Genomic DNA, 27,420 nt, shown 5'->3' on the forward strand with positions numbered 1-27,420 from the left:
TAGTCTTGGCTTTTCTCTAGTCTCTTATTATTGATAACTATGACAGATGGTAACACAGAAAATACTAGAATTGACCCTAAAATTAAGGGCGCGGATGTTGAGAATCACTGCCACCTGAGGCTGCAACTGAATTGTCTAAAGGTTCTGTGTCTGACAGTCATTGAGAACTTTACCGTTGAGTGTGGTGAAAAGTTGTATGTCCCAAATAAACATAAACAGCATCTCCAAACATAACAGGTTTGGAGAGGTAGGCTCCAAACAAAACAAACCAAAAAAGAAGGTGGACCATTTTCTTCACCTGCGTGAACACACTGAGAAACAATGAGCCACGACCACAAAGGTAAATAAGAGAGTCTTTAAAAGTACCTATCACATTGCTGAACTTGTGTTTGAAAATTTGATCAGAACAACTTACATTATTACAGTGTTAACTCATTTTCCACGTAGGACCCCCTTCGCTACCCTCCCCAAATTTTCATGCATGTGTACGTGAGTACCAGAATATTTAAAATGTGAAACGTATTTATACTTCACATATTTGAGAAAAAGATTACTGCAGTGCACATATTTACTCAAATGTTTAGTGATGAAACCTTATACAGTAACTGTGCCATTATCCCTTCCCGTTTCCATCCCTTGGCCGTAGTCAGTCAATTTGTCTGTTTGGCGTGCAGATACCTTCCCCGTGCATCCCTCCAAAATGTTTAAAACATTTTTTAAACACAATTTCTATTCCATCTTTATTTATTTTCTACATCAACATTTTAGTTGCTGATATGAAGGTTGGTTGTTGTTTTAAAGTTTACTATCATATCAATAAGGATGCTAATATTTCACCTAGAAATGTTCAATTGGATTTATTTGCAAAGCACAAAAGAGGACATTTTTTGAAGATGTTCAGCACTTCAAATTTAGCACATTTAGCATAAATGTCTGCAAAAGAGGCCGATACCCTAAATTTGAACTATTCATATTTCCCCCACACACCCACCGACTTGCCGTCCCACTCCTTGGTCGATAGACACTTGACCATGAAGTGTCCCAGGTCATGCTTGGAAATGGCTCGGCCCCTCAATGCGTTCTCCATTACAGAGTACAACCCTGTCATAGGAAGATCATCTGTGCGTCACATCAAAAAAGGGGGTGGGGGGAGACATGTTACAAGGTCAAAGAGTTAACTTTCTGATGCATTGATTGCTTCTCACACACACACACACACACACACACACACACACACACACACACACATACACATACACAGACGTATATACAGTGGGCCCCCGTGTTACGACATTAATTCGTTCCGCGGCCAATTCATCACATGACGGGCAATCCAAACCTATGTTAAATAGCTAATGCGTTAAGAACTGCAGGTAAAAACATCAAAATTGTACATACATATTAAAAATTGATAACAAAATAGTATAGTAAGTGTAATGAAAATATATTATACATGTATACAATCAGAAAACATCATAAATGAAAAATATAGAAAGGATTTATTTACCTTTGAGTGAGTGATGAGCTTGTCATGGCCATATTCCCAAGGGTTATCTCCAGTATCGTTTCCATATAAATCATCTTCTTACTTTTCTCTTTAACATCACTAGCAATCTTGGGACCCATGGCTAACCCTTTCAACTTTGAATTAAGCAGCAAAATGCACTACAAATGGTGGTTTTGTAACCACTCACAATTGAACAAAGTTTTACCGTTCTGCCTTTTTGAAACAAGTGAGGCCGACCAATAGCATACCACCATCTCCGTGAGGAGACACCAACCAATAGCAGACCAGCATTGTAGCCACACATTTTAGGGAAGAAGTTAGACGGCAATAGAGTGCAACTACCTAAAAATGCCAGCAGATAGAGGCAAAACAACACAAATACAGCCAACCTCCTATAGGGTCATAACAGCAAATCCAGGAAAATGTCATAAAGAACAGATTAAAAAAACTCAGTATTCCAGGTTGTAACATGAAAACGTAAATCAGGGATGTTGTAACATGGAGGTCCAGTATTTACAGTGGACCCCCAGGTTACAGAGTCCCTGGCTTACTTTTTTTTTCATGTTGCGATGTAGAATACTGAGTTTTTTCATCCCCTCTTTAAGGTATTTTCCCCGCTTTGTAACAAAAACAACTGTCATGACCCTAGGGAGTTGGCTGTATTTGTGTTGTTTTGTCTCCATCTGCAGGCATTTTCGGTAATTGCACTTATTTTCTGTTGCCGTCACATGACGGAGATGCAGGTCTGCTGTTAGTCGGCCTCATTCGTTTCAAAATAGCTGAATGGTAAAGCTTTGTTCTATTGTGAGTGGTCACAAAAAGTACTAAACTGTATTTGGAGTGCTTAATTCAAACTTGAATGGGTTAGCCATGGGTCCCAAATTGCTAGTGATGTTAAAGAAAGAAGTAAGAAGATGATTTACAGTGATCCTCCCAACTTCTCTTTTAATGGGGGGGTGTCAACCCCCCGCGAAGTTCCTGGATTTCTATGTACGCCCCAATATAGCCACAGTAACCATAAACAATCCTTTTTTTTCTTTTTGGAATTTTTTGAGTATTTTATTTCCTTTCTCTTATTATTTAATATTATATTATCCTGATTAACATTATTAACATTATTGAATATTCATTAAATAACTAATATTAGTTCATTTGTTGAGAATTTGTTCTCAGGACTGGTTATCTGCACCAAGACTCCGGTGAAAGAGTACGCAAGTCATCACAATGAACTTCACATTTATTTTGGCTCATGTATGGTGTATCTATTGAATAATAAATCAACAACAATGTTAAAGTCAGTAAACTAACATATAAACACTTGCCGAAATTTGATCTATGAATTTACTGTACTTTTTGGCCGACATTAGCGGGTTAGCAACAGCTAACAACAACTACTACCTATAAAGTGCAACCTCTACACAAACGAACATATAAACAGAATAAACACTCATCGCTTACTAAACGTAGGCAGTAGCGTGCGTTATCAACATAAATGACAATAAACTATAAATATGAGCTTACATTGTCATTTGTAAAACAAGAGATCGTAAAACATGAAAGGGAAATGCAATGTGACCCGACAAATTAAAAGGATGCATTTCAAAATAAAATAACAAACGTCGCGATCTCTAACGCTTGAAGAATTCTTAACATAGTTATCAACTAATATTACTTAGTTATTTGATTAATACAGTACTGTATAATGTAGTTTTTTGCTTTTTTCAATTTTTTTCCATTTTTGCACATTTTTTAAATTATTTTTTATTTTGAAATGTTTTTAATTTTTCCTGAAAAAACCCGCAAAGTACTGAGACCGCGATATTGGAAACCGCGAAGTAGGAGGGATCACTGTATAAATAAACGAAGCTGGAGATAATAAATAAATACGAAGCTAGCCTACCCTAGGCTACCCTTACTAGGGAATATGGGCTTAGGCGCCACTCAAAGGTAAATTAATCCTTTCTATATTTTTCATTTATTATGTTTTCTGATTGTATACATGTATATTATATATACGTAGCACTTATTATACTATTTTGGCACCAATTTTTAATATGTATGTACAATTTTGATGTTTTTACCTGAGTTTCTAAACGTATTACCTATTGAACATCGGTTTGGATTGCCCGCCATATGGTGAATTTAACTTATGAGCCCAACCACAGGGGCCCACTGTGTGTGTGTATATATATATATATATATATATATATATATATATATATATATATATATATATATATATATATATATATATATATATATATATATATATATATATATATATATATATATATATATATATATATATATATATACGAGTGTTGCCAGGCTGTATATAATATGCCTGCTCCTGGAGGCACAAGGGCATTCGCTTCAACAGTTGTGGGCAGATGGATATGTGAGCACCCGTATACTTAATAGACAGCTGTAATAGCTTTTCGAGTCATAAGATCGCCATCTAGAGGCCTCACATTGAACGTGACATGAGTGGATGCACACTGCAGGAAGGCGGTGCAATGCTCAACAATCTAGCTAAGCAGTGTTGGCTTTGGCTGATTGAGTTAGAGGTATAGCGTAGCTATTAGCTAACCTGTCCGGACTTGGAAATTTTTCTCACTGGGCAACCAGGGGCGTGAGCTAACCCTGGCAAATAGTTCTGCAGGGAGTGCCTTTTGTTTGCAAAGGATCGATTTGGTGTTTGGAGCAACACTGGATTTACAAACTTCAATTGTTAATCCAAGGCAGCAACAAGACACCAAAGCACGGCTGGACACACGCAGTACAATGCTTTTAAAAACGTCTTGGGACACCTGACTGGATATACAGTATTGTACATCTGAGTGCAAAGAGAAAGAGAGCATGAAGAGGTCCAAAAACATCGCAATATATTGAAAACACTGATCGATTGTGATTGCCTTTTGTTTTGGTAAGTGCAAGACTTTTCTTTAATTTTTGTTTCATTTTTAACATGTTTGTGTTATTTTATTTTATTCATATTCAATTAATGGGAACAAAATAAAATTATGTTCTTCTTTTATTAAACTGTGATTCGTTATTTGGACGTCATTAAATTTAATGTGTCTTTTAAATTATGATTGATTTTTTTAAGTTTTGATGGATACATTTTTTAATATTTATGAGAGTTTAGACATTCAGTATTTGGCGACAGATTAAAAAAAAAAAGACCTATACAATTGATTATCGATTACTTATTACTTAATTTACCAACAGCCAATTAAAGACCCTTTCAGCAAACACCTGACTCTTTTTTTTTAATATAAATGAGTACATGGAATTGAATGTTTGCACTCTTACATTTGTTTTAAAAATAACTGCAATTGAATGAATTTAAGTGTATGGGATAGGTATAAAAGGGTGTACCAAATGAAGTATCTGTCAAGGGTTTGAATTTTGGTTATTGGTTAGGCCACACTCACTGCCAATGTGAGGTGGCATGACGGCCACGTAGTCCAGGCCAGACGACTTGAGAATGTCATACATCCTGTCGTGGTCCTCTGTGATGGCCAGCAGGCGTGGCGGCACTTTGGAGCGGTCCCAGAGCAGAAAGGCTAAGCGATGGGAGTAAAAAGAACACAGATTATTTGGAAAATTTTGGGGAGTTTACATACATATGGAGGGGCAGCAACTTCAGCAGGGAAGCCAAAGCTTCACTATTCCTAGCCACTTTGTCCAGCTCCTACTGGGAGATTCCCATGTGTTCAAAAGATAGCAGCAAGACATGGTCTCTTCAACGTTTCTTGAGTCATCCCCAGGGCTTCCTTCTGGTGGAACATGCCCGGAACACCATGCAAGGAGGTGTCCAGAAGTCATCCTAACCAGATGTCAAAGCCACCTCAGCTGGCAACATGTTTGCAATGTGGCGGAGGAACGGTTTTACTCCTAAGTCCCTCCCTTATGACTGAGCTTTTCGCCTTATCTCTAGGGAGAGCCCAGAAACCGTCAAAGGAAGCTCATTTTGGCCATTTGTATCTGTGGTTTTATTATTTCGGTCATGAAGCACAGCTTGTAACCATAGGTGAGTGTAAAAACAGACTAAGCGCGAAATCGAGAGCGTCGCCTTTAGCCAATTCCTTCTTGACCACAACAGATTGGTAAAGAGTCCATGTCACAGAAGAAAGTTGATCTTCTGTGCGAACCAACTCTGACATTGCTGCGACAGGGAGTGAATGGCCTATATCCGGGTTCAAAAACCCATAATCCTGAAGTACCCACCACAGAACTCCCCAAAGGACATGGCCCAGCGACTTCTTTAGGTCAACAAAACACATGTGGACTGGTTCGGCGAAATCCCATTCACTTTTGATGATCCTGCAAAGGGTGCAGAGCTGGTTCAGTGTTCCACAGCTGGGGCAAAAACTACACTGCTCTTCTTGAATTAGTGGTTTGACTTCCCGATAGACCCTCCTCTCCAGCACCCCTGAATAGACCTTAGCAAGAAAGCAGAGGAGGTCAATTTGCCTACAGTTGGAACACATGCTCTTGTTTCTTCTTAAAAGGGGGAACTACCACCACAGTCTGCCAATCCAGAGGCATTGTCCCCAATGTCTACGCAATTAAGAAATTCACAATGATCCAGCCCGAAGAGGCAATGCTATTACCCCCCTCCCATGAGCTCACCACTGGTGGGAGGGGCCAAAGTTGGGTGCTAAGTGTGCCGATTAATAGCCAACGGTGCCAACCTTGGTGGTCTGATCCCTGGCTACAGAAGCTATCTTTAGAGACATGGCGTGTCACCTCAATGGCAGGGAAGGAGCCTGAGCTGGTGTGCGAGGCTGAGAAACTACGACCAAATTTATACATAGCTTGGTCTTTGGTACCAGTCCTCTTGACTCATTGCCCCTTGACTTGGCACCAGTACATTGGGGTTCACCCCGGTGGATGAGAGGGCAGCTTCGATCCACCTGACAGGTTCTGACTGTTGTTAGTGCCCTTTTTTGGACCCTTGGGTGAAAAAAGGGGCAGAGCTGTCAAATGATGGAGTGTTGTCTCCAATGGTCGAGGGGGGACACCAGTTTGAAGTGGTGGTCCCAAACACATCTTGAGGGTCTGCTGGGAACGTTTGGCAGAGTCCCCTAGCTGTTAGAAGGAGTTTCAACCCCCACCTTCGGCAGAATTTTTCCCTCTCCAAGAGGCAGGGGACATTGAGTCCGAGTGGCCCATGTTCCACACCTCCATTGTTAAAAAGTTTGATCGGAGTTGTGGCCATAGGGTGGTTGGTGTCTGACGGGACAGCAATCTTCGAACCTGCTGGTGGACACCAGGGGTAAGGGATGCCGTCAAGCTGATGAAAGAGACCTATTGGGCCTTTCCTGTCTGCGGAACTCTGGAGGCTGATGACAGTTACCAAACAAAATGTAATGTGAGGGGTGTAGTTTGGAGGGATCATGGAAGTTCACATACTGTATTATGAAAATGTAAAATGTCATACCTGACATGCAGCCTACCACTTTGCGAATGCCGCGTGCCTTCATGGTTTCCACAATGTTTTTGGTTCCTTCAGACATGACAGTGGTCGGGCCTAACAGAATAGCCAACATTCCATGTTTAGTTTTCTGTTTTCACTTTATTCTAAGTCTCGTATACGTGTATGCCAAAAATAGATTAATACACCTGACCAATATGTGATGTGAGGATCATTGGAAGAAGAAGAATTCACTCAAAAATAATTCAGTCTAACTTTTCTCACACTTTTTCAAAGAATTGACTTCAAGACTCATTGCAAGGCACTGCCAATTAGTATTTGAAATTTGAGATGGCTTCTGCTTTCCATTTTGAGATTTTGTTTTTGACACCCCCCTCCAAAAAAAAATCTCACTCAGACAAAAAAAAATACAGTGAAACAGATGAAATGATTTTTATTTTGTTTTTCCTGACATTCGTTTTCCTAGAGCAGGAAAGTCAAACTCATTTTAGCACAGGGGAAACTATCCTGGCACGGGCCGACAGGTAAAATTATGCTGTATCTTTAAAACAGTTCATGTCAAATATATGTAGATTTTTGCTATGTGTGCTGGTCAGGTCCAAATTCCTTGCAAATAAACTATTTTGTTTAAAAGTTGATACAAACAAATAAAGGGAAAGTAAAATCATCCTTTTTAGCCTCCTATGTTTTGCAAGATTGCATTTTTCCTTAAATTGCATTAAATTAATGGAAATGTTCTTCTATCTTTTAACCACTTGTTCATGAAGCACATAAATAAAATAATAAAATAGTTTTGTATGGACACACATAAGTTGAATTAAAAATAAATAAACAAATAAATACAATTAAAAATGCCCCAATCAAAATCTTTGTAAGGAGTGCAGTGAACTTGAAAGAATTGAACAGAATAAAATGGTGCTGTTCATTCTCGACACTGGGTGGCACCTATGTAATGATATAAACGACAGGAGATGTTAAAAAACTCACAGTCAAGACGTCATATTAGTTATGTGCTAACTTCTGAAGGGTAAATTTAAAAAGAAATTCAAGACTGATTGTTTATAATACAATGCTGTATGTCTGGTCAGCTCAGATGATGAGCCTCACCCATTGTGAATCTCTTTGTGTCAATGGAAGGATTTTTTGTATGTGTGAATTTTTGCTTGTGAGTGTTTGGGTGTGTGAGAGGCTCATGAGAGAGGTTTTTAGATATGAGAGGTTCTTTGGTGAGATTAAGAGGATTCTTGAGCATTGTGTTGGTGGTGTGTGTGAGAAGCATTACATGTGTTTGTGTGTATTATGTAATAATTATTGCTGAAAGAGTTTTGCATATGTGAATAAGACTGTTTTGTGTGTGTGTGTGGGGGGAGGGGGGCAGGAGGGTCATGGGTTGTGTGCGTGTTTTTTTTTTTTTGTTGTTCAAGTGACTGTTTGCAATTGGCTAGTGGGTATTCACTGTCTTGTGTATTTGTGTGGTTTATTCTCACTGAGATCGTTCCTGGTTCCCAGGATGATGATAACGGCATCTTGGCCCTCCATGGCTTTCTTCACATCATCCTTGTTGAGCACATTGCCTACCACCACTCTGGATGCCTTGTGGTCCACCGGCAGCTTGGCGGGGTCTCGTACCAGCACGGTCACATTATATTCTGCAAGATGGAGAACAGAGGAGCAAAAGGTAGCCACTGTAATATGTTCTTGTATCATTGGCTGTATTGCCATAAAAGGGCTGCACGATAATACATCAGGACAGGGGAAGCTTCAACGTCAAATGCCCCAGGACGTACTATTGTGAATTATTGTTTTGACTGAACTTTGTACGAACACCTTCACTTGGAACGTATCCATCTCTCTGGACTAGAATCTTCCCTTTTTGACCAAGCCTCTCTCTCTTGATGATTCGACAACCTGCAGATGCACCTGACAACTTATCACGCTCACTTGCACACACATACACACCCAAACTGGTGCAAATGTTCAGAGTGACACTAAACCCTCTGTACAAACAAGATAATAAGCATCTCTGGTTATCATGACTCAACAGGTTTTAGGCCATGGCACTAACTGCGCACTGGCCTCACCTTCTCAGCACACAGGAAATGTATGCAGCACATTAAGAAATATCTTACTCTTTATGTAGTGCATCCGTGTTTTAATATTTGCATATGAATACATATGAAACAAACACTCGGTCTGTCATGCATCAATCAACGAATTATTTATCAAAGAAGCAAATTTTACAGCTTAGCAAAATCTAAAATTGCACAAGTAATGCGTACAATAACCAACTTTATAGCAATATTCAAAAGCTGATTGAAATCAGAAAGGGTTGCTGTTATTGTTTAAAAAACATAAGTGACTTTAAACAAATAAAAAGTAAAAAAAAAACATACAGCAAAAGTGTGTTTCTGCTAAAGGTGGTCATTTACAGAATACCTGATACAAAATTGAAAAAATGTGAATCACTTGCTGTGTAAAAAGAGGTTTAAAAATATAGTATAAAACTTCATAAGTCATGCTCATTCATAAATTTATTTATACATATATTGAAGGAGCTGGTCATGTTTTTTTTTTTTTTTAACTGAAATATGAATAACCACCTCCTGAATCATCCATTACTTGGGCCATGTAAACTGCACTCAAATGTAATATCCATTGATGATACTTTCTTTCTTTCTTCCTATTTTGTTCTTAACTTGTGATGTTTTTATATCTTAATAAAAATCAGTCAAGAACGATGATGATGATTATAGGAATTATAGTAATGAAGTGAAATAAAATGCCTGGCTGTTATAAATAATCTATAAAATGTGAGGTGAGAATAACACAGCAAGTCCTACTCTTGGCTACCTATAACTTCTTGATAATAATAATAATAATAATAATAATAATAATAATAATAATAATAATAATAATAATAATAATAATAAAAGTAATAATGTTAATATCGTTGTTATTTATTTATTGAACATGTTTTTTTTTTTTGTTTTTTGTCTTGGTAGTTACCTGATGGAGGCATCACTCACCTGCAGCAGCGACAGGCAGGGTGGCTTGACCGGTCATTCCCGTTGCCCCAAAAATGACCACGTTCTGAACGTTGTCCGACATTATCATGAAAGAAAGCAAGCGTCCTGGCAGTCAAAAATTCACATTAACACTGACAACCGTCAGAAAGGCAATTATCTTCAGCATTCTATTGCAGCTTTGTCCTATCAGTAGGTTCCTCCCCTCAAGTTCTTTTAAAGGGACACTTGAATGGGTTGAACATTCGCACTTAAGCTGCTGAAGTCACTCAATTACGATTTTTTTTTTTTTTTTGCCGCTTTGACCTGCATCTTTTAATCTTCTTTTAATGGTAGTTTTAGCAGCATAGATTTTTCTTTTTTTCAAACATGACCAATGTGAAGACATATGTGTCCAAATCTGACCAATTACGATTTTTTTTTTTTTTTTTTTGCCGCTTTGACCTGCATCTTTTAATCTTCTTTTAATGGTAGTTTTAGCAGCATTTTTTTTTTTTTTTCAAATGTGACCAATGTGAAGACATGTGTCCAAATCTGACCTTTTGTCATGCAACTTCAGGTTGAATGGCCAGGGTGCAATCAATCCCACTCGCACGTAACAAACAAGCGACAAATGTCACAAATTTGCACTCAAAAAGGAGGGATCGGTTTGGAAAAAACAAAACTTTGATAGCGCACGAGAAGGAGACAACTCATTGGAGGGAGAGCAAACTGTGTTTTAACTCTCTCACTCTCTCTCTCAAAATCCCATGGATAAAAACCTCAGACTTCAGTTTCCTCCTTAAATGTAACATAGAAAATATTGTGGCACCGTTTGAACATGACCAGGTATTCCATCAGGCCATCCATTGTGGTACAGTGGGTCTCCGTGTTCCAACATTAATCCGTTCCGCGGTTGGGCTCGTACGGCGAATTCACCGCATGACTGGCAATCCAAACCTGTGCTAAATAGCTAATGTGTTTAGAACCTCAGGTAAAAACATCAAAATTGTACATACATTTTAAAAATTGGTACCACAATAGTATAATAAGTGCTTCGTATATATAATATACATGTATACAATCAGAAAACATCACAAATAAAAAATATAGAAAGCATTTATTTACCTTTGAGTGGCACTTGTAATGCCCATATTTCCTAGTAAGGGTAGCCTAGGCTAGGCTAGCTTCAATTTCAGCTCTCTTAAGCATGTGTTTTGGTTCATTTCAAACATACATATCAAAATTGAATTGACATTAAATATTAAAATTGAATATTTACTTAACTTCACTTTTCTTCACTTCACTTTTTAACACATTGTTTTTGTAACAGTCGAACAGAAGTAATTGTACTCTTGCGTGCAAATTACATTTGAAATATAAAAAAATATCTCACCATGGCAAAAACTATGTCTGGTTGGTTAGCCAGGACCTGTTTGCCAATCTGGAAGCTGAAGTCCCACAACACCTTGGCCCTGTTTTTTTCAGCCACCTTCTGTGGTATGGCCCATCGGGATTTAGGTACTTCTATTCCATACCGGTTGCAGATGTTCCTAGATGTTCCCAGCCACTTGGTTGTCTCTCTTCATGTACTCTGAGTCTGTATCCTGGGTCTGGTCCGCTCTGGTAGATCCTTGCCTCCATGGCTCTTGTGCTTATGGCCTGTTGTTGTGCTGCCACAATTAGTGCCTTTGTGCTGTCTGTGAGTCCTGCATTTTCCAGCCACTGGTAGGCTTTCTTGATATTAGCCACTTTCCTCTATCTGACGGCGATAGCTTTGTTCCTCCAGGTTGTCTGTTCCTCCTCCTCTGCACCCTCCTCAGGGTTTTGCTTCCTGAGACACTCACTTAGCAGTTCATCCTTCAGGGCCATCTTGTATTTTCAATGTTTCATCCTGGACCGTGGCCTTGACACTCTAATTTTCTGCCTCCCTCTTTCCGCTTAGTGTATAGTCTCAGGGTGCTGGACTTGGGGTGGACCCTGCCATGCATGGTGAGGAGCTTTCTAGTCTTGATATCTGTGGCTTCTATCTCCTCCTTTGGCCAGTTTATGATGCCTGCTGGGTATCTGATGACTGGTAGTACGTACATGTTGATGGCTTGGACCTTGGTCTTACCATTCAACAGGCTTTTCAGGACCTGCCTTACTGTCTGGAGGTATTTTCCTGTGGTTGACTTCCTTGTGACCTGCCTGTGGCCTGTGTGATGCCAAGATACTTGTAGCTGTATTGGATATCTCCTATGTTGCCTTCTGGTAGATCAATCCCCTCAATCTGGATCATCTTGCCTCTCTTTGAGACCATCCTGCCACACTTGTTCAATCAGAATGACATCACTTATGTAATCGGTGTAGATCCTAGTGGTGTGGCTCAATTACTCTATTTCTCGCTCATTCCTGGCATACAGCTTCATCCATGGAGAACAGGTGGCTGATTGTTACCCCACTACGGAAAGGGTACCTGAACCTGCTCTTCGTAAAGATCCCTTCTGGGAGCTTTGACAGGGGATGCTGTTGTGTACCTTACACCGAAGAGATGTCTCTGTATGACTTATTTTTTCGAAAGAAGTCTTCACATGACCTCTTTTCATCTGTGAAGCCCTTTGAGACTTCTTTGATTTAGGGCTATACAAATAAAATTTGATTGATTGATTGATTGACTGAGGGGATTCAGGCCTATGCAGAACAGCAGTGGGGAAAGCGCATCGCTTTGGTATATGCCAAACTTGATGCTAACTTGGGCAATGAGCTTTGAATTGGCCTCTAGAGTTATCGTCCATGTTTCCTCTGAGTCCTGGATGAAGGTCCTTAGGTTTCTGTTGATCTTATACAGTTCCAAACATTTCAGTATCCATGTGTGCTGCATTGAGTCGTAGGCTTTCTTGTAGTCAATCCAGGCAGTGCACAGGTTGGTCTGTCTCTTTTTACCAGTGGTGGGGCATCAGGGCCAGCACAAATAACTATAGCTATACTACAGCTATACAAATAAAATTTGATTGATTGATTGATATATTTTATATATAAAATTATTCTCCATATTCTGTTCTTTTCATGTCGTATTACAGCCATATGTTACCACTGAAACTAAGTGCTTCAGTTTCAGTGTAGAGTTTTTGGCCAATTAGAATTCAGCTAACGTGTGTCGCCAGGCAGTCTTGATGGCAGACTTCATGTCTGCCTGAACCCGGAGGCACTAGGCATTGAACAGTCGAAAGCTTCTGTGCAGTGTGCAATGACATATTGTGTACGGGCCCATGATTTATTTAGACAGCTGCAATAGTCAATCGACCCATAAAAACCTCACGTAGAACATGATGTAAGTGAATGCTCACTGCAGGAAGGCGGTGCTACATTGATCCACCATGTTTAACAGTGGAAGCAGTTAAATAAGGAAAAAAACATGTTGCTCAAATAGCTAACTTTGCCGTACATCGAAGCCAGACCTGCAGGCGCCTTTTTTTTTTTTTTTTTTTTGTTAACCCACATGGGCTGAAGAAGAGCAAAACAGGAATTGGACCAACGCGACTTTCCGCGTTGGTGTCCATGTCAATACAAGAGGATTTATTATTGGAAATGAAATGCGAAGACAAACTTTACAAGTAAGTCATGAAAGTCTTTCTGTGGAAAAAAAGAAGAATGGATTTTGTACTGAAATAACTTCGGGACAGCCGTTTTGGGTGGGTGAGTTCATATGTTTTTGTCATTTGACGTCATTTATATTCAATTGTGATGTTTGGTTGGCTTTTTTTTGTGGGGTTTTACTCATGTTTCTGTTCCACTCGTGTCTGCCTGTAATGTCTGCATTCTCGTTTGTTTGTTTTTGTCCACCAGTCTGGTCCTGCTACATTTCCTTGTTAAAAATTCTTTTTTTTTTTTTTTTTTTTTGAGCCACATACGTCTTAATTTTCCTGCATTTTTTGGGTCCCCTTCCTTCCTCCTCCCAACTCACTGTGCCCAGATGTGACACTTGTATTAAATTGCCATTTGCAATTTAGCGTACAAGCTTGTTAAAGTTTGCCTGCCCTTTGTGGACTTTTATTGATGTTTAAACGCTCTGAAGAATATCCTGCATAGCCCTGTAATGTGTAGGTGTGCGCATGAGAGGTCCAATCACTGAAGGCCTAAGTGCGAAATGCATGGACTGCCACTGCTTTTTACAGTCTTGGGTGACTGCTCTATAAACCAGTAGATGGTGCTTTGGCTCCCCTGGTATTACTGCCAATTCCTTTCTGTACCTCGCTTATGTATTGAGCCGCATGCCTAATTTTTGCCCCAATGATGGCTGACAGAACCTTCCATGTTGTGCAGAGACAGTTGATTGGCCAGTAGTTGGATGAGAGGGGTCCCTTCTCGGGGTCCTTCATGATTAGGACTGCCCTGCCTTGGGTTAGCCACTATGGGTGAGTCCCATCCCTGAGCAGCTGGTTCATCTGTGCTGCTAGGCGCTCATGGAGTGCAGTTAACTTTTTCAGCCAGTACGTATGGCTCGTTGGCTGTCAACTGTCCAGCTCTTCATCTTTGACACTCTTTCTTGGATGTCTGCCATTGAGATTAAATCTGGATATGTATAGATAGGTCTGATGCCACTGAATATTTTGAGTGGTTGAAAGTAAAAAAAGTATTCACTGGTGCCTTTGTTATGATGCCTCAAAAGCAGGGACATTTTTTGTCCAAGCATCGCGATGCATAATTTTTGCTACTTTCAAATCTGTGTGCATCTTCCGGACGCAACGTTTTTTGTAGGGAAGTCGGTTCACACAAGGCAATTCCAACCAGCAGTGGGAGGCTGCTCTCGAATTGATTTACACTCTCTGCCTTAGCCAATCACATTCTCATGTTCACGTCCTGGTTTGTCTGCTTGAGTTACGACTGTAAATTATCGCACATATGCTCATGCTACTTTCACACAACATTTCTGATATCGTTCGAGGCAGGACGCTAGCGGCATATCAAGCTAAAGTGTGGGTCAAGGAGGCAAAACAATTATGTTTTTCACGAGCCCCCAAGGGTTAACATGGGTGCGTCATGCTGCAGTATGCCGCAACGGAGGAGAGCGATTTCAGTGGAATCGCCCTGTTAATTTAGCCATTCGGCATTCTATGCTATGAATTGGAACGATAGTATGATGAAAAAAAAAAACATGACCGGCGGCATCATCATCCTGCATGCATATAGTATTTAGCCAGATTGGCACAAACATTAGCTTGCCACTACACAGTGAGTCATTTGTAACAGACGTTGAAATCTGGGTTACTAAAATCAAAAATAAAACATCAAATAGAAACACATACTGTAATTACGTGAAGGCATCATTTCACCCAGTCAATCAACAGCATCGAAGGCCACATCCAAGGCTATGGACAAAGAAGTTGATTTGTAAGCGAGATTTTGCCGTTTAGCCTAGCTCAGAAGTAAGCAACCCTAGAGAGCTGCATACCTGCAAGTTTTCGATGTCTCTTTCTCCTACATCACAACTGATTCAAATGATTTGCTCATCAGCAAGCTCTGCAGCAGCCAGAGGTGGGCATTTCATCAGCAATGACGGATTGTCCGTCAGTTCGTCAGACATCCGTCATATGTCCTTCAGTCCGCCAAGCCTTTTTGCTCACTGAAATATATAAATCAACTGAATTGCTTGTCTTTATTGCTGCAACTTTATTCTAGAAATTGCAATCTGCCTGCAGTTAATGTGGCAATAGTCACTTTACAGCACCATCAAACTGTGGAGAAAAATGTTCAGTTAAGTGAGTAAACTGGGTTGGCTTAATTCACTACTTGTCACTTGCAGCTATAACACAGCTGACATTACCAGAAATGTATTTGTAGTTGCTCCCTTTCTTAGTCCTGGTTTTTATAAACCAAAACTCATATTGTGCACAATCATGCCGACCAAAAGTTAAAAGTAATGTTGAGAATTAAGTGTTAGGAGATTCTTTGTGTTATTTTGCTTTTTAAATATGTTTTGCATAAAGAAATTGCTTTTTGATAAGAGCATGGGATGCCTTTCCACTGAAGGCGGTCACTCTTTCAAGTAACCAGTGTGTGCAGAGCAAATATGCAGTCTTTCTCTGATTGTCTCTTGGCCAGGAAATGCAACATAGAAGTTTTTTGATTCCCTAATTAAAGAGTTTTTTTTTTTTTTTGTATTCGGAATTTCAACCTCAGTAATATCTTGTTTTACTTGTACAGTATATGACAGATGACATTTAGACAAATTTGAATGAAGGGTTTTGAAAACCGTCTTAGCAATTATAAACGAAAACTAACATCCACCATTTGAGTATCATGTGACGCATGATAATGCCACCCAGTGGACAAGATTGCTAATTGCACCTTTGTCCCACCTGCATTCACTCAGATGCGGGCTAATAAAAATGACCATGTATTATAGTCTGCATAAAAGCTACATACATGGTGTTAATTTTAAGTATAAGTACAAAAACAGACAAAAGAATGATTTTGAGCTCAGTGTGTCATGAGTGCAGAAGTAGACCAGATGAATGACAGACCAGAAAACGAAACAAATGTTGCCCTCTAGTGGAGGCGGAAGGTTGGACAAAAATACACAGATGGACCGACGATTAAAATTTTGTCTGGCTTGAAAAAAATGACGGATGATGACAGAAAGGGGGCGGGTCTCTGACGAATGTCGGACCACCAAAAAAAATGCAAGTTGCTCACCTTTGCTGATAACGATCCTGATCATTTGAATTGAGTGTGTTACAGGAGGGAAACATAGAATACATGCGAGTAGCGGCTCTTTAAGATGGGAGCAGACTACCCCCGGCCTACCCAAATGACGCAATTATAAGGAGGTGAAGTAGATAGTAGATACATGCAAAATTTTATGGGTGGCTTTTGTGAAAGATTCTTCACACTATCTTATTGTTGTTGTCGTCAAACATTGGTTGGGCAGCCCTTTGTTGAAACTCTGGTTGGACATGAGATAAAGTCTACGGAGAACATGAACCGATTTTACCCTGCAGCCCAATCGTCAACTTGGGAGATCTGCCAGAGAGGTAAGACACCACTACTCATTTACATAATCACTGCACGACTGCTGAAATGATTAGTTCAGCAAGCTCTGTCAGCAAGCACTTTGGTGTAACCTTTTTGCAAATGTATTTAAAAATTACATTTCAGTGCAATCCACACTCAGTGAAGTTTTTTTTGTTTTTTCATTTGATAGATAAATCCAGACAAGGAATCAGAAGCCAACCAAAAACAAGTTGCAGTCAGTCCCAAGATTTCAGGACTACAAATTGAGAGGCTAAATGTAATATTACATCACATTATATTATACATTGAGCCCTCGTTTATTGCGGTAGATACATTCCGAAGCCGGCCGCGATAGCTGAAAATTGTATAAAATAAAAGTTTTCATGCCATGCATATTATTTAAGTAATTATTTAAGTATTACTGCTGTACACATATTTACTTAAATGTTACATTATTAAACCTTATACACTGTACAGTAGTGAACTTGTTGGGGAGAGAGAGAGAGAGAGAGAGAGAGAGAGAGAGAGAGAGAGAGAGAGAGAGAGAGAGAGAGAGAGAGAGACTGTGTAGGCTGCGCACCTCATCCACAAAGCAGCTCAGATCAAAGAGCGGGTGGACTCATATGGCTCAACAACATGGCTTTTATTTTCCTTAAAACTTCACAACTGGATTGCCGATCAGAGAGGGCGTAATGGAGTAGACGTGCAGTGAGCTGGCTCCAGCCAAGAATCAAAACTACCTTGTTTGTTGTGCCCCCACAAACTTATTCTGGCTGCCTACTCGTTTTTGTAATATTTCCAATTTTGGTTGTGTCAAGCTGAGACCAAAACCTCTTTTGCGATGCTGCCTAAAAGCCAAAAACAGCAAAGAAAGAAGAGGCTAGCGGTGCTGGCGTTAGCTTATCCATGGCTTCTATCTCCGCGCTACTAGAGAAACACTGTGAATCCTTGGCTGCTGACTTCAGGGCCTCGCTGGCCCGATTGGAAACAAAATTTGACCAGCACAAACTGATGTTAGACGATCACGATCAGCGTATTTCTTCCTTGGAGCTGTCGTCGGATGACACCAGCCAACGCGTTGAGTTGGAAGATGCCTTTTCCTCTTTCCGAGAAGATAACAAGAAACTTAAGGCTAAAGTTAATGAGCTAGAGGATAGAAGTAGGCGCTCTAATCTCCACGTTTTCGGCCTGGCAGAGACAGAGGTCGCCTGACAGAGTTAACAACCTAAACATTCCCCTACTCTCCCCGACTTTGTCAAATCTACTCGAGCAGCCCAACTTCGAGGCAGAAATTGCTAAGGCTATAAATTCAATGCAGTCACACAAGAGCCCTGGCGTTGACGGGTTTCCGTCAGAATTCTTCAAAAAATTCTCAAAGATCCTCTCTCCACTGCTGTGCTCAGTATTTTCGGAATCTTATAAGAGAGGCCACCTACCCCAGTCCTTTTTGGAGGCGTGCATTATACTGATAGCAAAGAAAGGGAGGGATGTCACAAGCTGCACCTCGTACTGACTCATTTCGCTTCTCACTAAGGTGCTTGCAAAAATATTGGCTCGCAGACTGGAGAGCATCCTGCAGATAATTGTAGCCAAAGATCAGACTGGTTTTGTTAAAAACAGGCAATCCTATTTTAACATTACACGCCTTTGTAATATTCTGTATTCGGCTCATGAAGAACAACCTGAACGCATAGTCTCGATGGATGAGAGAGCATTCGATCGACCGTGTCGAGTGACCGCTCTCAACCAACTGCCATGATTCGTTCTAGCTCCCAACAGTCCAAGCCATTTACTTTGTACCATGGTACTCGGCAAGGGTGCCCCTTAAGTCCAATGCTTTTTGACCTTGCCATAGAACCTCTCACTGTAGCACTTCGTACCTGTACTGGAGTATCTGGAATTCAGAGAGGAGGTATGGAGCATAAGGTCTCCCTTTACTCAGACGATCTCCTGCTTTATGTGTCCAATCCAGACATTTCCATTCCAAATGCCTTGACATTGCTAAACAAGTTTGGAGCAATCTCGGGCTATAAGTTAAACTTTAACATAAATGTGCTGTTCCTGATTCATGACAAGGCACGACATATGTACTTCTCCAATTTGAATTTTAAGATATTTTAAGATAATTTTAATATCACAAATTTTTCTATAACTGGGTTACAGTTACAAAAAAGCACAGGGATTTGTAAAAAAAAAAAAAAAATGTCACTGTTTTGCTAAACCAGGTAAAGCAGCAAATGTTACAGTGGTCACCCTTATCAATTTTCTTGGCAGGGCGTGTGAACTCGGCCTCCCCTTACAATATTTGATAATCCCGTGGTCAAACACACACTTCAGTTTTGGGTTCAATTTAGGAAACAGTTCGGCCTGAATTGTTTCTCAATCTGGAGCCCCATTTTGAACAATTATTTTAGCCATTTTATGAATGCAGGCTTTCAGAATTGGCACAGAGAAGGACTTAAGCCCTTTAAGGATTTGTTGGTGGATGGCACTGTGTCATTGTTTGCACAGCTGAAAGACAAGTTCAACCTTCATAACTCAGACTTTTTTCGCCATCTACAGATACAACACTTTCTTACCACACAGCTACAGTATCTACTGCCCAAAATCGCTTACAAGTAAACACCGTCGACAATATACTATCTTTTAAACCATTCAAAGACTTATTTCGAAGTTGTATAAAGTCATATTAGATCTGAAAGCTCGGCTGATGAATTCAAATGGGCTGATAAATTCAAATGGGCCTGGGAGGAGGATTTGCGTCTTGCTGCAGTATATCTGATGACTCCTGGTCCTCTGCTCTCAAGCTCGTTCATACGTCTTCCGTTTGTATGCAGCATCGGTTATTTCAATTCAAAGTTGCACACAGAGCGCACATTTGTAGGGGCAGGTTGTTCTCAATGTATCCTGAACTTAGCCCACTAATCGATGCAAACACAGGGGGGCCACCCTAGGCCATATATTTTGGTCTTGTTCACACCTACGGGTATACTGGATGTCAATTTTTAACACACTGTCCCAGGTATTTAATATTAGGTTGGAACCAAACCCTGTATTGGCTCTCTGGCATTTTGGAAGATCCTGTACAAGTGAGCGCGAGGACGAAATATTCTCCGGTCTTCACTTTACTCCTAGCACGCAGAGCCATTCTTCTCAAGTGGAGGGATCCCAGCCCCCCTGTGCATTCACAGTGGCTGCAGGATGTCATGTCTTGCCTAAAACAAGAAAAATAATTCGGTTTTCCCTGAAACGGGATCTTAAGGCATTTGAGTCCACATGGGGCCGTTTCATGCAGTTATATCCAGCTCTCTGAATAGAATGGGCTACGACGTGGTTGCATCTTGGTGAATGTGGCAAATGGTGTGAATGTTACATTCATGCGGTGACGGGTTAGGTGGGTTTATTTTGAGGGTCTTTTGTTGTTGTTTTGTTTGGGTGTTTGTTTTTATTTACATTCCTTAAAACCAGCTGTTTTTTCTGTTAATCATTTTGGTGGGGGATTCACTACAATTTTTTGTCTTGTTCAGCTCTTAAGAATTAAGTCGGTTACCTGCCAACTGTAAATGTTTTTTGATAACAGGAAAATTAAAAATATTTTTTGAAAAAAACCTTCACAACTGAAACTGGCAACTCCAAAACAATAAACCGAACCGTATTACCATGAATGCTCGCGCCATTGTCGCCCGCCAATACAATGTAAACAAGCCCCTTGCTCAATGTTGTAGCTGTCCCGTGAAATGCCCGCTCCAACCAGACCACACAAAGGACCTCCCCCTGCTTACACACGCACGGATGCATTGCACTCTCATGTACATCAACCCAGCGGCAACGAGGAATTTATAACATAACTGTTCCCCTTTTTCTTTGAAGTCTCGCGCAGCTACGGTCATATTAGCACCAGCCCGAACGTTGTATGAAAGTCTAATCTGTACATGATTAAAGATTATTACAAAGGAGACTTTACTCTTGCAATACCATATTATCATAAAAACAATCTAGATAAGATATTTCCAACGGTCTGGCGAAGGTCTGCTCCTCTCTCCCTCTCTCTGCCCGGACAATGTATACGTGTGTGTGTGTGTGTGTGCATGTGTGCCTTTGCTGTGGATTCGCTTTATGACCGACAAGAACGTGCCTTTGGGGCGAGTGTTGGGCGGGAGTAGATCAAAACTCTACAGGCACGCACAATATAGCTCATGAAGCCCATTTAAGCATTTAATAACAGCTACAGCCTTAAATAACGTAAGCGCGTGAGCGCTAAAATGTCTTGTTGAAGTTATATTGAAGTCCACATGGTAGCGAGAAAATCGTTCCTTTGCCACTCTGCAAGCGCAGTGTGGATTACCACATGGGCATAGGCGGAATTAGTGAAAATATTTGCCGTGACTCCATGGGCTATGGCTAATGCAGTTTTGACAGCTACAATTTCGGCTCTTTGTGCTGATTGGATGCCGGTTAGCTTTTCGGCCACAACCTTTATTATATTGGTACCTTCATGTGTAAACAAAATGTTTGGTTGTGTCAGTGTTGCCTCAAGTTTTCTTTGTTGCCCTCCTGTCATTGTAAATGCTTGGCTTGTAACATATTGGACCATGCTGTGTGATGTTCAGATGGTCAGTGCAAAACTATGTGTGATGTTTTTTGTACCAGTCGGGCCAGTGCGGATGTTGCGCATACTGGAGATCTTTGCTCGTATTTTTCAAGTTAGGTGGAGGCACATAAACAAACATTTCGCTCACCTCCTTCCCCCTTCTGAAAAAGAAAAGCAGAAACGTTGCTGGCTTTTTCAGAAGCATCCATATAAACATTTTAGAATAGTTAAGGATAGCCATCGCAGCAGCAGAGGACAGTTGCTGTTTTAAAGCAACAAATGAGTCTTGTGCTGCTGCTGTCCAATGAAGACGGTGGGTCAAATTTTTCATCCCCTGTTCGTTGACCAGCGCTCACATTGAGATTGTTAACTCTGTGAAATCAGGCAAATGATGTCGTGAATAATTGCACAAGCCTAAAAAGTTTGACGTTCATAGGCTGTGGATCGTGTAGAATGTTGTCCTTGTGAGAAGGAGACATGGCCGTGCTTTGTCGTGAAATGAGGCATCCCAAAAATGAAACTTGAAGCCAGGGAATTTGAAGCTTGCTTTTTAAGCACTTCAAGCCCACCGCGCCTAAATGAGCGAAAAGTGAGTGGGTGGCGTCAATGCACAATATTTCAGAAGGAGCGGCAAGCAATATGTCATCAACATTGTATCAGCAATACACCATCCGGAAGCTGCAAAGGAGCCAACAGTTGTTTCAAATAGGCATTGAAAAGCCCAGGCGACAACACAAATCCTTGTGGAAGACGAGTATATGAATAACACTCGCCATTCCATGTGAAGGCAAAATATTTCTGCATGCTGGGATCCAATGGGATGCGGAAAAAAGCATTTGCCAAATCAATGCAAGTGAACTGGGTGTGGGAACATGAAATTTGGGAAAGGGCCTTGTGGGGATTAGGAACGGGTAAAGTGGGTGTGGCGACAGCCGCATTGATGGCACGCAAATCCACGCAAATCATGTATCATGCGATATTTACCAGTGTTTCTTTTTTCGACCAGTAAAATAGGTGTGTTGTATTGGGAGTGTGGAAGTTTCCACAACACTCCAGCTTTTATCCATCAATAGTGTCGGAAATACCAATCAAACCCTGCTTCTTAATTGGGTATTGTGGAACATAAAATGGGTCCGGTGTCATCTGAAACAAGACTGGAGTCACGTCGCAGAGGCCCACATCGGTGGGATCTGTCGACCAAAAAGAGTCAGGCAAGTCTGCCAATGCCAGTGTAGCCAAAGCACTGTCAACTGTTTGTCGACCATGGTGCCTGTCCAATAGGCAATGCTCCAAAATGGAAAATGGGTGAAATGCGCTAGATTGAATCCTTTATGCATCAAGCGATGGAGAATACAATAACATATTGGACAACGTTGGTCGCCAATCAGTAGCCATCGTGCATTCCCTGACAAAGGGGCCAAGACCTCTGGCCGAATGTGCATGAGCCACCATCAAAGAAACATGCGGGTGGCATGGCGACACAGTAGGGTTGGATGGGTCAGCCATCATGTACCATTTTAATTGTTCATCATTCAATGAAAAAAATTGCCAAACATTTTCGTCGATGTTTTGAAACCAATCTGCATAAACCTCGTCACCGCGCCTGTCATAGTATAGAGTGCAGTGCATACAATCAGGAACCATGTCATAAGCACGAAGGTGTCAAATCCATGGCAGCCATAATGTAAAAAATTGTTCTGCCTCTTTCCATCCTTCAAATTCAATGTCCATGTGCCCTTTAGATGTCAGGAGAGCCGGGGGCAACAACGGCAGATGTCGAAACCTCTTGGCTAGCAGGTGGCGCCGGCAGAATGTGTGGTGGCTGTAGAGGTGGGGCTACGGGTGGCGCCAAGTGGAGCTTGCTGGTGATGGCTACCCCCCCCCCCCCCCCCCCCATACTGTCCTCTGCCTCTTCTTCTGTAGGCCCATTGTTGAGGGTGCTGTTGTGCCCACGAGCCCAAATTTTCCACAGTTGAAGCATCTCTGGAACAGGATTGGTCTCCCCAGGTGGCTTGCCATTCAATATAAGGCTGCTGATCATTGGTGGGGTTGCAAGAACAAAATTAGGCACCCTGCGCAATGACGGCGCCGGATTGATGCACATGACACTCGTCACTACCAGATGCGTGACGAGTTTGAAATTGGACCTCGGAATCATTTTGTTTTTGCAAATTTTGTAATTGTAACATGGCCAATTGGGATTCCGCATTTTTACGTTTTTCTATTTTTGTGTTATTTTCTTTGACGTGTTTCCTCAAATAAAATTTCAAATGAGTGGGCCATTGATCATGAGTAGCGCCAGGGATGTCGGGGTTTTTCTCCATTGCCTGAGTGATAGTTTTGTGTACCCCCTTTAACACAGAAGCACGAAAAACTTAAAAATATAGTGCAGTGTCGGTAGGGTGGTGCCCAGTTCGCTGAGCGAACTCAACCTAAGCACATCAATGAATAAATCAGCATTCTCTTCAAATTTTGGAGCAAAGACCAGATCAGACGATACAATCTCAGAGAGGGGAAACAATGAATCCAAAGCACCCAGTATGTTATCAAAGTCAGCGACCATTAATGCATTACCATCAAGGAGGCTGCCAGTGGAGCGAGACATCAAGATGTCAAGCTGACATCTTGATGTCTCGCTCAAGATGGCAGGGGAGCCGCTTGTGTCATTAGCATTAGCTGGGGACGTGTGTCTGCAGTTTCATCCCAAATTACACAGCAAAGTCCCTCAAAACATGGTCATTACAGGACACGATAAATTGGATGCATTATGCAACATTTTATTACACTCGGAATACAGCGATTCCACTGCAGTGGACTAAGGTGGCGGAATATGTATGACGGATGGCTTGGCTTCTCCCAACACAGACAGAGACATTTGCTTTCTCACAGCCTTCACTGAGCTTCCCAGGCTCAACAAGCTAGCCCTTTCCAGCATACTTGACACCTTTTTCAATTACTCTCTTACTCTTCTACCTCCAACAGACAACCTGTTTGTTTTGTTAACGTCACTCTGAAGTTCCTCCTTTTTCACCATACAGTGCTTTTCCATTTCTTACATCAACATGACTAATGACGCTGCAGACGCCAAAGTCAGAAGAAAGCCATTCATACAGCATTCCTTCACCCATTCATACAACTTTTTTTTTTTAACTTTCTCTCTCACACTCAGGAAGGCATTCCACTCATACTTTGTATGCATTTTTAATTGGTTATCAAGTGAAATTTTCCGATCATCATCTGGGATTATGCGTAAATCAAACCATTCATTTTCTTTGTCACGCGTAAATCAAAACATTCATTTTCTTAGTCACGCATAAATCAAAACATTTATTTTCTCTGTCAAATTCCCCGGTCATTCCGTAATTTTAGTGAACAATTGGTTATGTGTTTTTTTTTGTTGTTTTTACACCAGTGGCTACTCCAGTTTGCGCATTCTTTTTGACTACTCCATACCTTAATGTGAGGAATTTAAGGCATCTACGATTCTTCTGAAGAACGATGCCGCCTCTTACACTACAAAGTTAGGAATTACTGTTTTTATGATTCCCTATTAGAACGAAACCACCTCTACTTGCAGTGTAATGTATCTGGTATCTCTCTGTCCCTGACAGTTTACTCTTTCTTGTTTCTCTACTACTCCACACACATTAAGTATTTGTTGAGGAAATTGTGGTATCTAAGATTCCGCAAGGGAACAATAGGGCCTCTTAACACAAAACCAGGTCTTACTCATTCTAAAACTCACTAAAAGAGCAAATCCGCCTTCATTTGTGCTAATTACAATACTTAATATGTTTTTGGTTTCTCTTGTTTCTCTGTCTCTGACATTTCACTGTTTCTCTTGTTTTTCTGTCCCCAACAGTTCACTGTTTCTCTTGGTTCTCTATTACTCCACACACATTAAGTATCTGTTGAGGAAATTGTAGTATCTAAGATTTCGTAAGGGAACGATACTGACTCTTAACACAAAACCAGGTCTTACTGATTCTAAAACTCACTAAGAGAGCAAATCCGCCTTCATTTGTGCTAATTACAATACTTAATGTGTTCTCTCGTTTCTTTTTGTCACCATGATCACTTATGCGCTTTTATTCTCTTTACTTTCTGGCCATAACATCACATTTCATATATTATGATTGCAGTCTTCAACCCTTATCTTCTTGGGTGTGACCACTTTCACCACACTGTTCGCCCACTGTGTTGGCTCATGTTGCTTTGTGATTACACCCAAACACTCCATTTTATTAAGCTGTTCAATTACCCTGTCCCTCAGGGCATCTGGGATCCTTCTGGGTGCATGTATCACTGGTCTTACATCAGGGTCTATTTCAATCCCACTGCTCACCTGGTAAGCAGCCAAGCCCTGACACAGATGCGCATAGTCTTTTTGCAGTTTATCTTCTTTTCCAATTCAATCCAATCCAAGTCTATGCTGTGAGCTTCACCCTTGTACAGACATCTAACTGATGTTTTGCCCCATCTTGTGGCCTGAGTATGACATCAACTTGCATGTAGACGTATGCAGCCTGCCGCCAACATCAAGCATCTTAAATGTTGTGGCTGACACATGACACTACAATCAGCTGCAATATCAATTCGAAATGTGACCTTTTTTGCTGTTTATTAAATGTTCTTCAGATCATCTGTCCTGGTCATCTTTTGAATTTTCAACTGCTTTAACACTTCTCATTTCTATAGCGCCAATATGCATCTCATCTTTATTGCTGTCATCGCTGTACTGCTTCTGCTCCACAATGTGCATGTTGCCTATATGCATTACACATTTACAAGTGATTCTTTTTGTCACATTTCCTGCAGGTCTGGCCATAAGCTAGACAATTTCCTAGTTCATGCTATTATCCACATCGTTTACAGTCAATTTTATTTTTACTGGTGGCTGGGCTTTCTTTTGAGAGCTTGCCTTTTTTGACAGCTTTTGCAGCATGTATTTTGTGTACTTCCTCATGCAAAGCTTTCATTTGGGTGAGCTGTGGCGAGGCGAAGAAACCACACGTTGCTGTGCTAGTGGAGATCTTTACTCTTCGCATGCCATCACAAAACTGATACCACAAAGTCCAAAACTACAAAGACAAAGCCAACAGGTTCAAAGCATCATAGCATCATGCCTACTGGGTGAGAGACATGGTCCTAGTGTCCGCCACAGAGCTTATTTGTCTGGCACGGCACATATCTAATGCTTTATCTAACTTGAGATCAGCCTCTCTGAGCAGCCTCGCTTTCATTTAATCATCGCGTACCACACAAACAATTCTGTCACGTACCAGCGAGTCATGCCGGTCACCAAATTCACAATATTTAGCTTTGTTTTCAGATCGGTGACATAGGCATCTATTGTTTCCGACGGTAATGAACATGTGCCTTATGTATGGCATATTCTTTCGAGGCTCACAGTACAGTATTTCTTGAATTTCCTTTTCAAAACATAAATTTTGTTCCTCTCCTCATCCTCAAAGACAAATATTTTACCTTTATGGCCTCGTCTACCGCAACGTGCAAGAACGTGGCACATTGCACAGCATTGGACCACTCTGCTACTCCACTGGCCACACAGAAAAGTTCATAACGTTGCAGCCATGTCCACCAATTTTCTGCAAAGTTCTCCTCCAGGCTCAAACTGGGTGGCAGCTTAAATTGTTCCATTCATTCATTCAAGGTCTCTTCTGACTCCATGTAATGTGTGTCATGTGTTGTCAAATGACGTCACAGAAAACAAAGCATGAGCTAGCACTAACCATTCATTTTAATGTCCCTCTCTGTCATATTACATACCAGTTCCACCCACCGCCTGTACATCAGGCACCCCTGTCCCCAAGTCCTTTCCGTACGGATACCCCTTTTGCTCAAATACATTACACTTATG

General features: G+C 40.9%; 1 protein-coding gene, 1 long non-coding RNA gene and 1 pseudogene across 3 annotated transcripts; 1 reads left to right on the forward strand and 2 right to left on the reverse strand.

The window, feature by feature from the left end:
- Positions 1-831: 831 nt before the first annotated feature.
- Positions 832-27,215, reverse strand: blvrb (biliverdin reductase B). Of its 2 annotated transcripts, none has more exons than XM_088427103.1 (5): positions 27,027-27,215; positions 8,438-8,599; positions 6,957-7,046; positions 4,945-5,076; positions 832-1,119 (listed from the first exon to the last, which is right to left on the reverse strand). In XM_088427103.1, exons 1-5 carry the CDS (start codon positions 27,067-27,069, stop codon positions 965-967), a joined length of 582 nt encoding a protein of 193 aa, XP_088283229.1. In that variant the 5' UTR covers positions 27,070-27,215; the 3' UTR covers positions 832-964. The 2 variants fall into 2 exon arrangements, with proteins under 2 accessions (XP_088283229.1, XP_088283228.1); XM_088427102.1 differs by lacking the exon at positions 27,027-27,215 and adding an exon at positions 9,977-10,165.
- LOC148416371 (uncharacterized) lies at positions 14,956-17,230 on the forward strand. Its single transcript, XR_015867178.1, has 4 exons — positions 14,956-15,469; positions 16,676-16,764; positions 16,866-16,968; positions 17,139-17,230. It is a non-coding gene; the product is annotated as an uncharacterized LOC148416371 (long non-coding RNA).
- LOC148416372 (uncharacterized) lies at positions 22,080-23,468 on the reverse strand (annotated as a pseudogene).
- Positions 27,216-27,420: the final 205 nt, after the last annotated feature.

This window comes from Hippichthys cyanospilos, chromosome 11, assembly GCF_059441005.1.
Source record: "Hippichthys cyanospilos isolate Australia breed blue-spotted pipefish chromosome 11, RoL_Hcya_1.0, whole genome shotgun sequence".
Taxonomy (NCBI): domain Eukaryota; kingdom Metazoa; phylum Chordata; class Actinopteri; order Syngnathiformes; family Syngnathidae; genus Hippichthys; species Hippichthys cyanospilos.

Coding starts and splice junctions, on each gene's coding strand:
- blvrb (XM_088427102.1), bottom strand. CDS start 10,064: ATGATAATGTCGGACAACGTTCAGAACGTGGTCATTTTTGGGGCAACG. Junction 7,047..8,437: donor GGGAACCAGGAACGATCTCA/GTGAGAATAAAC, acceptor CTATTCTGTTAG/GCCCGACCACTGTCATGTCT. Junction 1,120..4,944: donor CATGCCACCTCACATTGGCA/GTGAGTGTGGCC, acceptor TGTGACGCACAG/ATGATCTTCCTATGACAGGG.